At 36.4% G+C, this 16,308-nt stretch overlaps 1 protein-coding gene across 1 annotated transcript in view; it reads left to right on the top strand.

The window, feature by feature from the left end:
* Positions 1-16,308, top strand: part of LOC110449679 (nicotinamidase-like) — a 34,438-nt gene that overhangs the window by 10,251 nt on the left and 7,879 nt on the right. The window contains exons 2-6 of the mRNA XM_021496696.1: positions 3,406-3,532; positions 7,907-7,963; positions 11,481-11,720; positions 12,963-13,091; positions 14,312-14,480. Coding sequence (XP_021352371.1) covers positions 3,406-3,532; positions 7,907-7,963; positions 11,481-11,720; positions 12,963-13,091; positions 14,312-14,480 — 722 coding nt within the window. The remainder of the gene's footprint in view (positions 1-3,405; positions 3,533-7,906; positions 7,964-11,480; positions 11,721-12,962; positions 13,092-14,311; positions 14,481-16,308) is intronic.

Below are 16,308 nucleotides of genomic sequence, written 5' to 3'. Positions count from 1 at the left end.
TGTAGATATATACTAGAGTAAGATCTGTGTAGATATGTACTAGAGTAAGATCTGTGTAGATGTGTACTAGAGTAAGATCTTTGTAGATATATACTAGAGTAAGATCTGTGTAGATATGTACTAGAGTAAGATCTTTGTAGATATGTACTAGAGTAACATATATGTAGATATGTACTAGAGTAAGATTTGTGTAGATATGTACTAAAGTAAGATCTATGTAGATATGTACTAGAGTAAGATCTATGCAGATGTGTACTATAGGAAGATCTGTGTAGATATGTACTAGAGTAACATATGAGTAGATATGTACCAGAGTAAGATCTTTGTAGATGTGTACTAGAGTAAGATCTGTGTAGATGTGTACTAGAGTAAGATATGTTTAGATATGTGCTAGAGTAAGATCTGTGTAGATGGGTACTAGAGTAAGATCTATGTAGATATGTACTAGAGTAAGATCTGTGTAGATATGTACTCGAGGAAGATCTTTGTAGACGGGTACTAGAGTAAGATCTATGTAGATATATACTAGAGTAAGATATGTGTAGATATGTACTAGAGTAAGATCTATGTAGATATATACTAGAGTAAGATATGTGTCGATATGTACTAGAGTAAGATCTGTGTAGATATGTACTAGAGTAAGCTCTTTGTAGATATGTACTAAAGTAAGATCTATGTAGATATGTACCAGAGTAAGATCTGTGTAGATGTGTACTAGAGTAAGATCTGTGTAGATGTGTACTAGAGTAAGATCTATGTAGATGTGTACTAGAGTAAGATCTATGCAGATGTGTACTATAGTAAGATCTTTGTAGATATGTACTAGAGTAACATATGTGTAGATATGTACTAGAGTAAGATTTGTGTAGATGTGTACTAGAGTAAGATCTGTGTAGATGTGTAGTAGAGTAAGATCTGTGTAGATGTATACTACAGTATGATCTGTTTAGATATGTACTAGAGTAAGATTTGTGTAGATGTGCACTAGAGTAAGATCTGTGTAGATATGTAGTAAAGTAAGATCTATGTAGATATGTACTAGAGTACGATCTATGCAGATGTGTACTATAGGGAGATCTGTGTAGATATGTACTCTAGAGTAAGATTTGTGTAGATGTGTACTAGAGTAAGATTTGTGGAGATGTGTACTAGAGTAAGATTTGTGTAGATGTGCACTAGAGTAAGATCTGTGTAGACGTGTAGTAGAGTAAGATCTGTGTAGATATGTAATAGAGTAAGATCTATGCAGATGTGCACTATAGGAAGATCTGTGTAGATATGTACTAGAGTAAGATCTATGCAGATGTGTACTATAGTAAGATCTGTGTAGATATGTACTAGAGTAACATATGTGTAGATATGTACTAGAGTAAGATCTATGCAGATGTGTACTATAGTAAGATCTTTGTAGATGTGTACTAGAGTAAGATCTGTGTAGATGTGTACTAAAGTAAGAGCTGTGTAGATGTGTACTAGAGTAAGATCTGTGTAGATATAAGATCTGTGTAGATATGTACTAGAGTAAGATCTGTGTAGATGTGTACTAAAGTAAGATCTGTGTAGATGTGTACTAGAGTAAGATCTATGTAGATATGTACTAGAGTAAGATCTATGCAGATGTGGACTATAGGAAGATCTGTGTAGATATGTACTAGAGTAAGATATGTGTAGATGTGTACTAGAGTAAGATCTGTGTAGATGTATACTAGAGTAAGATCTGTGTAGATGTGTACTAAAGTAAGATCTATGTAGATATGTACTAGAGTAAGATCTGTGTAGATATGTACTAAAGTAAGATATATGTAGATATGTACTAGAGTAAGATCTGTGTAGATATGTACTAGAGTAACATATGTGTAGATATGCACTAGAGTAAGATTTGTGTAGATATGTACTAGAGTAACATATGTGTAGATATGCACTAGAGTAAGATTTGTGTAGATATGTACTAGAGTAAGATCTATGTAGATATGTACTAGAGTAAGGTCTATGCAGATGTGTACTATAGTAAGATTTGTGTAGATATGTACTAGAGTAAGGTCTGTGTAGATATGTACTAGAGTAAGATCTGTGTAGATATGTACCAGAGTAAGATCTGTGTAGATATGTACTAGAGTAACATATGTGTAGATATGCACTAGAGTAAGATTTGTGTAGATATGTACTAGAGTAACATATGGGTAGATATGCACTAGAGTAAGATTTGTGTAGATATGTACTAGAGTAACATATGGGTAGATATGCACTAGAGTAAGATTTGTGTAGATATGTACTATAGTACACATATGCATAGACCTTACTCTAGTACATATCTACATAGATCTTACTCTAGTAAATATCTACACAAATCTTACTCTAGTGCATATCTACACATATGTTACTCTAGTACATATCTACACAGATCTTACTCTGGTACATATCCACACAGATCTTACTCTAGTACATATCTACACAGACCTTACTCTAGTACATATCTACACAGATCTTACTCTGGCACATATCTACACAGATCTTACTCTAGTACACATCTCCACATACCTTACTCTAGTACATATCTACACAGATCTTCCTATAGTACACATCTGCATAGATCTTACTCTAGTACATATCTACACTCTAGTACACATCTACACAGATCTTACTCTAGTACATATCTACATAGATCTTACTCTAGTACACATCTACATAGATCTTACTCTAGTACATGTCTACACAGATCTTACTCTAGTACACATCTACACAGATCTGTTTAGATGTGTACTAGAGTAAGCTCTTTGTAGATGTGTACTAGAGTAAGATCTGTGTAGATATGTACGAGAGTAAGATCTGTGTAGATATGTACTAGAGTAAGGTCTGTGTAGATATGTACTAGAGTAATATCTGTGTAGATATGTACCAGAGTAAGATCTGTGTAGATATGTATCTATGCAGATGTGTACTATAGTAAGATCTTTGTAGATATGTACTAGAGTAACATATGTGTAGATATGTACTAGAGTAAGATCTGTTTAGATGTGTACTAGAGTAAGATCTGTGTAGATGTGTACTAAAGTAAGATCTGTGTAGATGTGTACTAGAGTAAGATCTTTGTAGTTATGTACTAGAGTAAGATCTGTGTAGATGTGTACTAAAGTAAGAGATCTATGCAGATGTGTACTATAGGAAGATCTGTGTAGATATGTACTAGAGTAAGATCTGTGTAGATATGTACAAGAGGAAGATCTGTGTAGATATGTACTAGAGTAAGATATGTGTAGATGTGTACTAGAGTAAGATCTGTGTAGATGTGTACTAGAGTTAGATCTGTGTAGATATGTTCCAGAGTAGGATCTGTGTAATTAAGTCTAGTGTTAGATCTATGTAGTACCAAGTATGTACTTTAATTTTGTGATTATTACATTTCAGGGACGGTGTATTAAAGCAGACGGAGTTTGATGGATTACTTACTGATCTTTTCTGTGATGGAGGTCAGCCATACACAATCACCTCTCAGGTGTTGTCACAGTTTATGGATTTACTCGATATAGACAAGGTACGTAGGTCAGGGGCACTGTCAGGGGGTCATGGTCAGAGTTCAAGGTCATTATTTCCATGTTTGAGGTTAAATTCATCAAACATCAGGTATAAAGTTAAATGAGTAAGGATCTCTGGTCTATGGTGGTCGTGGATCTAACACACCATCCAGTCATTGGACTGTGACATGCTGATTGATGCTAATTAAACTATGTACATACAGGGAGGTCCGTTTATTTATACATTTATTGTGTTCCAATTTTCAGGCTTTATATTTAAGGATCAATTATCCAAATTGTGGTATGTTGTTAAATATTTACTATAGTGATATGTTGGGTAAACATGACAAGAAAACAGTATAATACATTATTTTTCAGATATTTTATCCAGCAATGATATGTACAGCAGCACACTTGTTAGGGCTGGCCTGACTGACATCATCAGAGATTTGGGTGGCAAATAGTAATAACTGTGTCCATCTGTATTCACACTTGTTTTTCTGGAGATAACTCAAAATCCAACATACTAATCATTCTAAGGTCTAGGTCACTGTTACTATAAATAGACCATGGGTAAAGTCCTTATCTCAGAATCCAAATCTTTCTAAGGTCAAGGTCACTGTTACTATAAATAGACCATAGGATAAAGTCCTTATCTCAAAATCCAAAAGACTCAACTTTTTAGATCACCTGCCTGAAGGGCAAGTGAGCTTATGTCATGGTGCGGCATCCGTCGTCCGTCCTCGTCCGTCAACTTTCTGCAGAAGTACGGACAGGCCTAGAGTCATGATATTTGACTGAAAGCTTTGTTGGTAGGAGCCCAACAAAGTTTGAGAATGAAAATGACCTTGACCTACTTTCAAGGTCACAGGGGTCAAATATGTCAAAAACTTCAAACGACTTCTTCTGAAGAACTGAAAGGTATAGAATCTTTATATTTGGCTGATGGATTCCTGGGATGGAGCCCAATAAAGTTTGAGAATGAAAATGACCTTGACTTACTTTCAAGGTCACAGGGGTCAAATATGTCAAAAACTTCAAACGACTTCTTCTGAAGAACTGAAAGGGATAGAATCTGTATATTTGGCTGGTGGCTTCCTGGGATAGAGCCCAACAAAGTTTGAGAATGAAAATGACCATGACCTACTTTTAAGGTCACATGAGGTAGATATGTCAAACTCTTAAAACGACTGCTTCTGAAGAACTGGACGGTATAGAACCTTAATATTTGGCTGGTTACTTCATGGGAAGGAGCCCAACAAAGTGTGCGAATGAAAATGACCTTGACTTACATTCAAGGTCACAGGAGTCAGATATGTCTAATACTTAGAACAACTTCTTCTGAAGAACTGGACGGTATAGAACCTTAATATTTGGCTGGTTATTTCCTGGGAAAGAGCCCAGCAAAGTTTGCGAATGACAATGACCTTGACATACTTTCAATGTCACAGGAGTCAGATATGTCTAGCACTTAGAACAACTTCTTCTGAAGAACTGGACGGTATAGAACCTTAATATTTGGCTGGTGACTTCCTGGGATAGAGCTCACCAAAGTTTGCGAATGAAAATGACCTCAGCCTACTTAAAAGGTCACAAAGGTCAACAACATTTTAAAGGATTTGTTCTCAAGAACTAAAAGGAATGGATTCATAAGATTTGGCTGGTAGCATTTTGAAATAGAGCTAACCAATTTGAGAAGGAAAATGACATTAACCTACTTACAAGGTCACAGGGAAAAATATGTCAAGCAACTTCTGAAGAAGAATCAAAAAGCATAGAATCTTATTTTGCTGGTTGTTTCAACAGATGGAGCCAATAAAGTTTGTGAGGGAAATATTTTTAGTGCAATATAATATGTAATGAGAATATTTTGCTATGACTGCTTAAATATTCAGGTGAGCGATACAGGCCCTCTTGGGCCTCTTGTTTAGAATTTGACATGGTGATATGTAGATGTGAAATAGGGGTTTAAAAACATTTTAAGGTCAAGGTCACCGTTACCTTAAATAGACTATTTGAGGTACAGTCATGATCTTGAAATCCTAGAAGGCTACCATCTTTTCATAGTGATCCACTGTGATATTTAGATGTGTAGTAGGGGTTTAAAAGTGTTTAAGGTCATGGTTAAAGTTACTGTTACTGAACATAAAGATGTATACCACAGGGGAATGATCAGACACATCGCGGGGCTCTTGTTGACCCGTCAGTATTTTTAGGTCACCTGAGCTTTGCTCAAGTGACCTATTCCAATCACTTTCCGTCCGTCGTCGTCCGTCGTCCGTCGTGCGTCGTGCGTAAACTTTTACATAATCAACTTCTTCTCAAGAACCAGTGGATGGAATTTTTTCAAACTTGGTCAGAATCATCCTTGATAGATGAGGATACCAAATTGTAAAATTGGGATTCCTACCCCAACCCTAGGGGCCAGGGCGGGGCCCAAAAGGGAACTCCAGACTCAGAGGTATTACAGTCATTTTCTCTGCATGGATGGAAAGATCATCAGGGGCTTTATTTAAATTGTAAATTTCAGGACCCCCAAGCTATCCGTTCTCCCTTGGGGAGGGGGTAAAGTTTACTATAGTTTATATAGGGAAACAACACTTTTGGGTATATTTTGACAATTTTCTGTTGGAAATTATTTTTACTTGGTGAGAATCATCCTTGGAGGAGGAAGATGGTTTTAAATTGTAAAATTGGGATTCCTACCCCAACCCTAGGGGCCAGGGCGGGGCCCCAAAGGGAAAATTGACCAATATTTCAAAAATGTTCTTCCCCAGACTCAGAGTCCTATACTACAGTCATTTTCTCTGCATGGATGGAAAGATCATCAGGGGCTTTATTTAAATTGTAAATTTCAGGACCCCAGAGCTATCCGTTCTCCCTTGGGGAGGGGGTAAAGTTTACCATAGTTTATATAGCGAAATGACACTTTTGGGTATATATTTTATCCATTTTCAGCAGAAAATTACTCAAACTTAGTCAGAATCATCTTTGGTGAATGAGAGTATTAATTACTTTGTAAAATTGGGATTCCTGCCCCATCCCCAGGGGCTAGGGCAGGGCCCCAAAGGGAACATTTACCAATATTTTCAAATTCTTATCCTTTGATGACATGACAAGTATTGCATTTCGCTTAATTTACATGCTGATTTCCACATCACATCTAAACAATAAAATAAAGCTACCAGTACCTATGATATAACTCAGGTGACCGCTAAGGCCCTTGGGCCTCTTGTTGTCTATGTACCAGATAATAACAACATATATATAAATCTAGATTTTGCATCATTCGTTATGGTGAAGACAGAACTATTTACTTTGTTATGTCACCCATATATACCCTGATTATTGCCTATGTATAACACATGATAAAAGAGAGAGAAAAGATGCACCGCCAGATCAGGATTCGAACCCGGGACGTTTCAAACTCTAGACAGATGCTCTACCACTTCAGCTACCTGGTTGCGGGTGAACGACCCAGTCATGTTCTTCTGCTTTCCTCTCTTCTTTTTAGCTCAGTCTTCACCCCCAAAGACACATTATTTACAACCCAGGTTCTGGTATCCCCTTCCGAAACACTCACTCAGTAGTTGAAATAAGGGTTGGTCACAGGCACCACTGTTACAGGAGCGAGAGGGAGAGAAATGTATGTCCAGACCGGGATTCACACCAGGACCTTCCAAGTTCTAGATGGACACGCTCTCTACCAATTGACCTACTGGGTTATTGCCAAACAACCCTGTCCACTTATAATTACGCTATGCCTACATTTTGTTCAAAGTCAAATTTAGAAAGTTTTCTTTTACGATTTGATGGAGAGAAAAACCCAAAATCTGGCAGCGTTAGTGTATGTTCACAAAATGTATGTTTTTTTATTAGCTATAAAACTTTAGTGATTTTTTCAGTGTAATAATATTGCAATAAAACCATACTCTATTTCTAGAATATTTTTCTGTAACATGATGGTGTCATGAACTTGAGATAGGGTAACAGTGGAAAAATGTAAATTTCTCTCTAAGCTAGCTGCTGTTTTACAAAAGAAAGAAAAGTCATTGTTTGAAACAGAGGTTTACATATATTTTATGGGGCTTCGTGTTGTGTGATCTGTCAGGCCCACAGCCAGACAGACATTATGTTAGTGATGACTAGAACTGCCATTACAGCACACACACATATAATGGTCCACGTTTATAACCTGCCAAGCTATTACACTTTGCTACAGCTGCTGGACACTCCCACCCTGCTACCTTACAATATAACTATACATGGCAGAACCTCAAGTCCATATAAAGACAAGAATGGTGTCTAGAACATGGAGTCTGTCTATATAAAGACAGGTATTGTATCAGCATTTCAACTTGTTCAATAATGCATGCTTGTATTCTTCTTAACAGGATGGCAAAATTAACAAGAAAGAATTTATGGAGAACAGTTTTTATTGGCTGAAACAGGTAAGCACCTATAGAAGGTCCAGGCAGTAGAATGACTTATTTATTATGGACATGTAGCATGCGTCACAGGGCGTACCTTTATTGATTTCATGTAATTTTAATGATTTCAACAGCAAGTATTATTAAACATAATACTTGTTTAATAAACCTCTGCTTGCTGTATGGGAAGTAGTTAAAGTCTGGAGAGGAATGTCTTCTGTCAACTTTATCACCTAGGGCTCAATAATGGAAAAACAACAGTTATATTATACACTGTACTTCTTATATAGGAGGTGCAGTGATTGGGAGACAGACAATTCCTTATTAGGGATTTTTACCTGATTTGGTATACGTATGAGACAACCTGAGGCTAGGAAAATTCAGTGTTGTATAAATGAAGGTTATAGCCCCCATGGGGACTGAGGGGGCCCTATTACTATATACTAATTAAAGCAGTCTTATTGTTCTGACTTAATGTAGTTGTTGTGATTATTTGGTTTTGTGAAGAATTCAAGATGGCCACTATTGACAGAACAATTACAAAAGAATTTAGATAAATAAAAGAGAATTAAGGTATTTTGTTGGTAATTAAGATTACCGGGAGGTCTTTTGTTGGTAATTAAGATTACCGGTAGGTCTTTTGATGATAATTAAGATTACCAGTAGGTCTTTTGTTGGTAGTTAAGATTACCGGTAGGTATTTGTTGGTAATTAAGATAACCGGCAGATCTCTTGTTGGTAATTAAGATTACCGGTAGACCTCTTGTTGGTAATTAAGGTTACCGGCAGGTCTTTTGTTGGTATTTAAGATTACCGGTAGATCTCTTGTTGGTAATTAAGATTACCGGTAGGTCTTTTGTTGGTAATTAAGATTACCGGTAGGTATTTGTTGGTAATTAAGATTATGGGTAGATCTTATGTTGGTAATTAAGATTACCGGTAGGTCTTTTGTTGATATTAAGATTACCGGTAGGTCTTTTGTTGGTAATTAAGATAACCGGTAGGTCTTTTGTTGGTAATTAAGATTACCGGGAGGTCTTTTGTTGGTAAACAAGATTACCGGTAGGTCTTTTGTTGGTAATTAAGATTACCGGGAGGTCTTTTGTTGGTAATTAAGATTCCCGGGAGGTCTTTTGTTGGTAAACAAGATTACCGGGAGGTCTTTTGTTGATATTAACATTACCGGTAGGTCTTTTGTTGATATTAAGATTACCTGTAGGTATTTGTTGGTAATTAAGATTGCCGGGAGGTCTTTTGTTGGGAAACCAGATTACCGGAAGGTATTTGTTGGTAATTAAGATTATGGGTAGATCTTATGTTGGTAATTAAGATTACCGGTAGGTCTTTTGTTGGTAATTAAGATTGCCAGTAGGTCTTTTGTTGTTAAGTTGGTACGGTATACCTGGAAATGTTCACTGAAGTTTAACTTTGGTCTTTTTTGCTCTCCGCATTGAGAACAAATCTATCATAACATAGTACACAGCATACCATATATAGTAATAATGACAGGTGATGGTGATATGAACACAGGGTAGATATTTGACTGGGTGAAAGGTCACGTTATACACTATGACAGATTTATGTTAAATACAAAAGCTAAATTAAATGTTTCTTCACCTGCTGATGATATGTGTGCAGCTTGTTAAATATAGTCCGGATTAACGTCACAGATATCCTTCCCTACATGGACTGTATAAACACCGGTATTGATCACAGCTTGTCTAAATATATTACTCCTATATACACTTAGTATTACTGACCTGCTGAATAATCAGGTCAGGTTAGTCTCCGTCACAATTAACTGGTCCATTGACTTCATAAAGTTACATGTGGAAATGATAACATGGACAGAGACTGCTATAGTACAATAGCTTCCTGTCTCTCTCATCTGTATGTCTGGACAGAGACTGCTATAGTACAATAGCTTCATGTCTATCTCATCTGTAGGTCTGGACAGAGACTGCTATAGTACAATAGCTTCCTGTCTCTCTCATCTGTATGTCTGGACAGAGACTGCTATAGTACAATAGCTTCCTGTCTCTCTCATCTGTATGTCTGGACAGAGACTGCTATAGTACAATAGCTTCCTGTCTCTCTCATGTGTATGTCTGGACAGAGACTGCTATAGTACAATAGCTTCCTGTCTCTCTCATCTGTATGTCTGAGTATCCCTGTACTGTTGATAGAACCATACAGATAAACAGTGTACCCATACTTGCATTGCCAACTCTCCCTATTTAGGAATCGAAGGAGACTCCCGATTTTGGACCCTTAAATTTAGTGTTTTCAAACAGTGAATTTGCTAAATTGTTCCTATATTCTATGATCTAATCATTTCATCTGAAAGAACAACTCGAAATATGTCACTATAAAGGGTTATTTTGCCTCTAGGTGGTATATACATACATTTTATTCATGTTTTAATTTTGAGCAGAATCTCTCTCATGGAAATCTCAAAGAGTTGGCAAGTATGTGTACCATTGAAAATTAAAACAACAATATCTTTATTGGGAGTTGGAAATTAGAATTATGACAACTAAAAGTAAAATTTATACCTGAGGATGCTTTATATGTTGATGTTTCGCTGACGAGGCATACCTGCTTATCAAAGCTCACAGGTCTTATGTATTAACGGTAAGCAAGCTAGTGTTGGAAAACTTATCTCTGAAAGTCATTTACCAAATATATTATTCAGTAAAGCTATTAAGCTTTATTTTGTGTCACTCTCCCAAAGCTAAATCAGGACAGTTAAACATGTAAAGTACAACGCTGTCAATTGACAACGCAGTGTCAGTGAGTCTGATTCATATATAACACTTTAAATTTACACAATACATCACAAACAAGAATTATTGGTATCATAATATATAAACTTAATGAGATATTGTATTCACATTTAGATTAGAATAAAAAGAAACAGGTTTAATTAGAGTATGCATGCAAGGGGGCACTGTATCGGCAGAATTTCAAAGGGCACCAAGTATGATATCGGTAGGTTTAAACGTGAAATCACTCATCTACAGCGATGATTGAGAGGTTGTTTGGAAGATGCTATTAACTTATGATGGTATAGCTAAAGATTTCTTCATTACAGATTAAGAACACCAAGAAAATACTGTCTCATAAGAAGTATCAAACCATACTATCATGGAGAATTTTGTAACAAAACTTTCTACACTAAACTGTCCCTTTAACAGGCTGATTACCAGTATTAACTCATTCATCCCTGAAGACACATTTGAACTCTTCCAATTCATGGGTTGGAATAGTTCATTATGAAATTTCAGGGGTGAATTATTTAATAAATAGGCTATACTGATTACCAGCTGAAGGTCAACATGAAGGAATTTCAATAAGTATTGGTCGTATATTGCTGTGTTAATTGAGAATGGTCAGACGTTTGTATCGTAGTATGAAGTGATGTTTTGGCGTCACACATGTGTATCAAAGTACAGTTGTCGCTACAACAAATACAGTCATAAAAAAATATCACCTTTATTCATGTATTGTTTCACTCATTAAGTTGTGATGTTTTCAGATCTTACAGCCAGTGTCGGCTCTTGTGATCGTTGACGTACAGAATGACTTCCTTGATGGAAGTTTATCCCTACGTAACTGCCCTGCTGGACAGGATGGTAATGGCGTGATTCCAGCTATCAACTCTGTACTGGACACGGTGACCTTTGACCTTGTGGTTTACACGCGGGACTGGCACCCTGCTGATCACATATCCTTCATTGAAAATGTTGATAAACGGCCGCTCCAAACAAACTCACATGTAAGTTCATAGAAAATGTTGATAAACGGACGCTCCAAACAAACTCACATGTAATTATATAAGTTCATAGAAAATATTGATAAACGTTCGCTTCAAACAAACTCACATGTAAGTTCATAGAAAATGTTGATTAACGTTCCCTCCAAACAAACTCACATGTACAAAAATGTAAGTTCATAGAAAATGTTGATTAACGTTCGCTCCAACAAACTCACATGTAAGTTCATAGAAAATGTTGATAACCGTTCGCTCCAACAAACTCACATGTAAGTTCATAGAAAATGTTGATTAACGTTCGCTCCAACAAACTCACATGTAAGTTCATAGAAAATGTTGATAAATGGTCGCTCCAAACAAACTCACACGTAAGTTCATAGAAAATGTTGATAAACGTTCGCTCCAAACAAACTCACATGTAAGTGCATAGAAAATGTTGATAAACGGACGCTCCAAACAAACTCACAAGTAATTATATAAGTTCATAGAAAATATTGATAAACGTTCGCTTCAAACAAACTCCCATGTAAGTTCATAGAAAATGTTGATAAACGGCCGCTCCAAACAAACTCACATGTAAGTTCATAGAAACTGTTGATAAACGGCAGATCCAAACAAACTCACATGTAAGTTCATAGAAAATGTTGATAAATGGTCGCTCCAAACAAACTCACACGTAAGTTCATAGAAAATGTTGATAAACGTTCGCTCCAACAAACTCACATGTAAGTTCATAGAAAATGTTGATAAACGGACGCTCCAAACAAACTCACATGAAATTATATAAGTTCATAGAAAATATTGATAAACGTTCGCTTCAAACAAACTCCCATGTAAGTTCATAGAAAATGTTGATTAACGTTCGCTCCAACAAACTCAGATGTAAGTTCATAGAAAATGTTGATTAACGTTCGCTCCAAACAAACTCACATGTAAGTTCATAGAAAATTTGCCCCATATATCCTTAACTTTTCTATGAAAAAAACTTAACGCAGAACTGTGATGAGGTCTAGGATTGCTAGAATAGGGGTGTAGGCTATCGAGTAGATTCTGATTAAATAAAATGACCACAGGGATCAGAAGTTTTAAAAATGCAAAAGGTTACTTTAACAGAACCATGTAGCATAGAGTCCTGATATTTGTCCTGTAACTTTACATTAATCATGTTTATATTTATGACCTTAACCTTAATCTTTTATCTTGATCACGGCTTTTAATTAAAATGTACTCTGTTTCCCCCCACAGAAAACACAGATGCCTCCCAAAGTGCTGGACACGGTGGTGTTTGAGGGTCCCCCTGTCACGGAGCAGAAGCTGTGGCCTTCCCATTGTGTTCAGGGCTCGTGGGGTGCAAAAATTCACCCGGATCTCAAAGTAAACAGACTAGTAATTAAAGTAGAAAATCAGGAGAAAGATGAACCAAGTTAAACTGATATATGCAAACAAATTTAAAGAACGGGTTAGGAGAAGCTCAACTTATTATGTCTCCAAGCCTTACTGTTTGTTTAGATAGCTGACAAACTACATATCTGAAACGATACACCTACGTTAAGTGACAGTCTGTACAATCTGTCACAAAGTGACTTCATCCAAATTAAACCCCGAGAGTATACACAGAGTAACCATTGATAGTCGTACACCTCAGTCTAATCAACCCTGTTAACTCGTAAATACATAGAGGATATCTAACCCTAAAACTTTGTGTTTCTTTTGTAAAAACAATGTGATAATAATTATGACTGTGACACTGACTCATCAGTACGAGTTCATTAAGTCAGTACAATTACATTTGCCTATAATATAATTATGACATTTTGACATGTGCTATATGTACACCTGCTATATGTAGAATTAACTGTACCTGAGACAACTTGTTAAACACGAAAATTCAATTGGGAGTTATCATCTAATCATTTAAAAGAGACCATTCTGTCAGTTGTTTAGTCATAATGCCTGGGTAAAGAACCAACGTTCAATAAGTGTTGAGGAATGTTCACACTCTTCTTGTAGGTTTTGGGAGGATTTACCTAGTGATATACCGAAGCATACTTGCCAAAGGGGAGATAATGCGTGCTCAGAATTAAAAACCATCAATAAAATATGTGTATGTACACCCTAGGGAAAAATAATACTTTTAAATGGTATTTTTTGAGCTGTTCTTTCAGATAAACTCTTTAATATCTTAGAAAATAGGAATAGTTTAGGAAATTCACAGGTTGGAAATGCTCAATTTAAGGGTCGAACATCGGGAGTCACCCTCAAAAATATGGAGGGTTGGGAAGTATGTGATAAGGCAAAGCAATAACAAAAGACATAAACAACTCCTGAATCTGAGTTTCCATAACCGTATTGATAACTAGTCAATACAATACAGTTAGAGAAACCTGGACTCAGGGGCTGCTTCTGTTGTTAGTCAATCATCTGTTATACATGTATGCATTATATGCATTAAGGGAGGTAACTCTGAGATATAAATTATTTGACATATGCTCTTATATTATAGATTACCATGTTATAGGCCTATGCAAATAGATATAAAAAAATAAACGATTAAAAAAACTTATTTGTATTATGAATATTTCCCTTGGTTTCAGTTTGTAGAAGGAGGCGTCATTGTAGACAAAGGAATGAGGTCAGATGTGGACAGTTACTCCGCCTTCTGGGACAACAACAAACTGGCTGAAACAGATCTAGTCCGAATCCTGTCCAAACATAAAGTCACTGATGTATACTTGTGTGGTGTAGCGTATGATGTGTGTGTAGGTAGGTAAACTTTATAACATAAAGTCACAGATGTATATTTGTGTGGTGTAGCGTATGATGTGTGTGTAGGTAGCTAAACTGTATAACATAAAGTCACAGATGTATATTTGTGTGGTGTAGCGTACGATGTGTGTGTAGGTAGGATCACTTTATAACATAAAGTCACAGATGTATACTTGTGTGGTGTAGGGTATGATGTGTGTGTAGGTAGGTAAACTTTATAATATAAAGTCACAGATGTATATTTGTGTGGTGTAGCGTATGATGTGTGTGTAGGTAGCTAAACTGTATAACATAAAGTCACAGATGTATACTTTTGTGTTGAAGCATATGATGTGCGTGTAGGTAGGAAAACTTTATAACATAAAGTCACAGATGTAAACTTGTGTGGTGTAGCGTATGATGTTTGTGTAGGTAGGTAAACTTTATAACATAAAGTCACAGATGTAAACTTGTGTGGTGTAGCGTACGATGTGTGTGTAGGTAGGTAAACTTTATAAAATAAAGTCACAGATGTAAACTTGTGTGGTGTAGCGTACGATGTGTGTGTAGGTAGGTAAACTGTATAATATAAAGTCACAGATGTATATTTTTGTGGTGTAGGGTATGATGTGTGTGTAGGTAGGTAAACTTTATAATATAAAGTCACAGATGTATATTTGTGTGGTGTAGGGTATGATGTGTGTGTAGGTAGGTAAACTTTATAACATAAAGTCACAGATGTATACTTTTGTGGTGTAGCGTATGATGTTTGTGTAGGTAGGTAAACTTTATAACATAAAGTCACAGATGTATACTTTTGTGGTGTAGCGTATGGTGTGTGTGTAGGTAGGTAAACTGTATAACATAAAGTCACTGATGTATACTTATGGGGTGTAGCGTATGATGTGTGTGTAGGTAGGTAAACTTTATAATATAAAGTCACAGATGTATATTTGTGTGGCGTAGGGTATGATGTGTGTGTAGGTAGGTAAACTGTATAACATAAAGTCACTGATGTATACTTATGTGGTGTAGCGTATGATGTGTGTGTAGGTAGGTAAACTATATAACATAAAGTCACCGATGTATACTTGTGTGGTGTAGCGTATGATGTGTGTGTAGGTAGGTAAACTGTATAACATAAAGTCACAGATGTATACTTGTGTGGTGTAGCGTACGATGTGTGTGTAGGTTGGTAAACTATATAACATAAAGTCACAGATATATACTTGTGTGGTGTAGCGTATGATGTGTGTGTAGGATATTTTGTACTGTGACCTGTATAGCACAGGTGTGATGTGTGTGTAGGTTATTTTGCACTGTGACCTGTGTAGCATAGGTGTAATGTGTGTGTAGGTTATTTTGTACTGTGACCTGTGTAGCACAGGTGTGATGTGTGTGTAGGTTATTTTGTACTGTGACCTGTACAGCACAGGTGTGATGTGTGTGTAGGTTATTATTTTGTACTGTGACAGGTATAGCACAGGTGTGATGTGTGTAGGTTATTTTGTACTGTGACCTGTTTAGCACAGGTGTGATGTGTGTGTAGGTTATTTTGTACTGTGACCTGTATAGCACAGGTTTGATGTGCTCTGTCTTCTGAGTATGAGTAACCAGCGATACTTTTAATATTGGATGACATTGATCAACATTAGAGGGTTAAATATATGTACTCATAGACAGGGTTCCAACACTCAGCCATATATTCTACTATATCTTAACGCTTTTCACATTTCTTAGTTCCGGTGTCATGTGAGATTTGTATCCCCCATGGGATAAGTACCCGGATACCAAAACTGGCCATAGGATAAGTACCCGGATACCAAAACTGGCCATAGGATAAGTA

Source organism: Mizuhopecten yessoensis, unplaced genomic scaffold (genome assembly GCF_002113885.1).
Source record: "Mizuhopecten yessoensis strain PY_sf001 unplaced genomic scaffold, ASM211388v2 scaffold4783, whole genome shotgun sequence".
Lineage (NCBI taxonomy): Eukaryota > Metazoa > Mollusca > Bivalvia > Pectinida > Pectinidae > Mizuhopecten > Mizuhopecten yessoensis.
The sequence above is the reverse complement of the archived record's forward strand: the minus strand, read 5'-3'. Positions and strand labels throughout refer to the sequence as shown.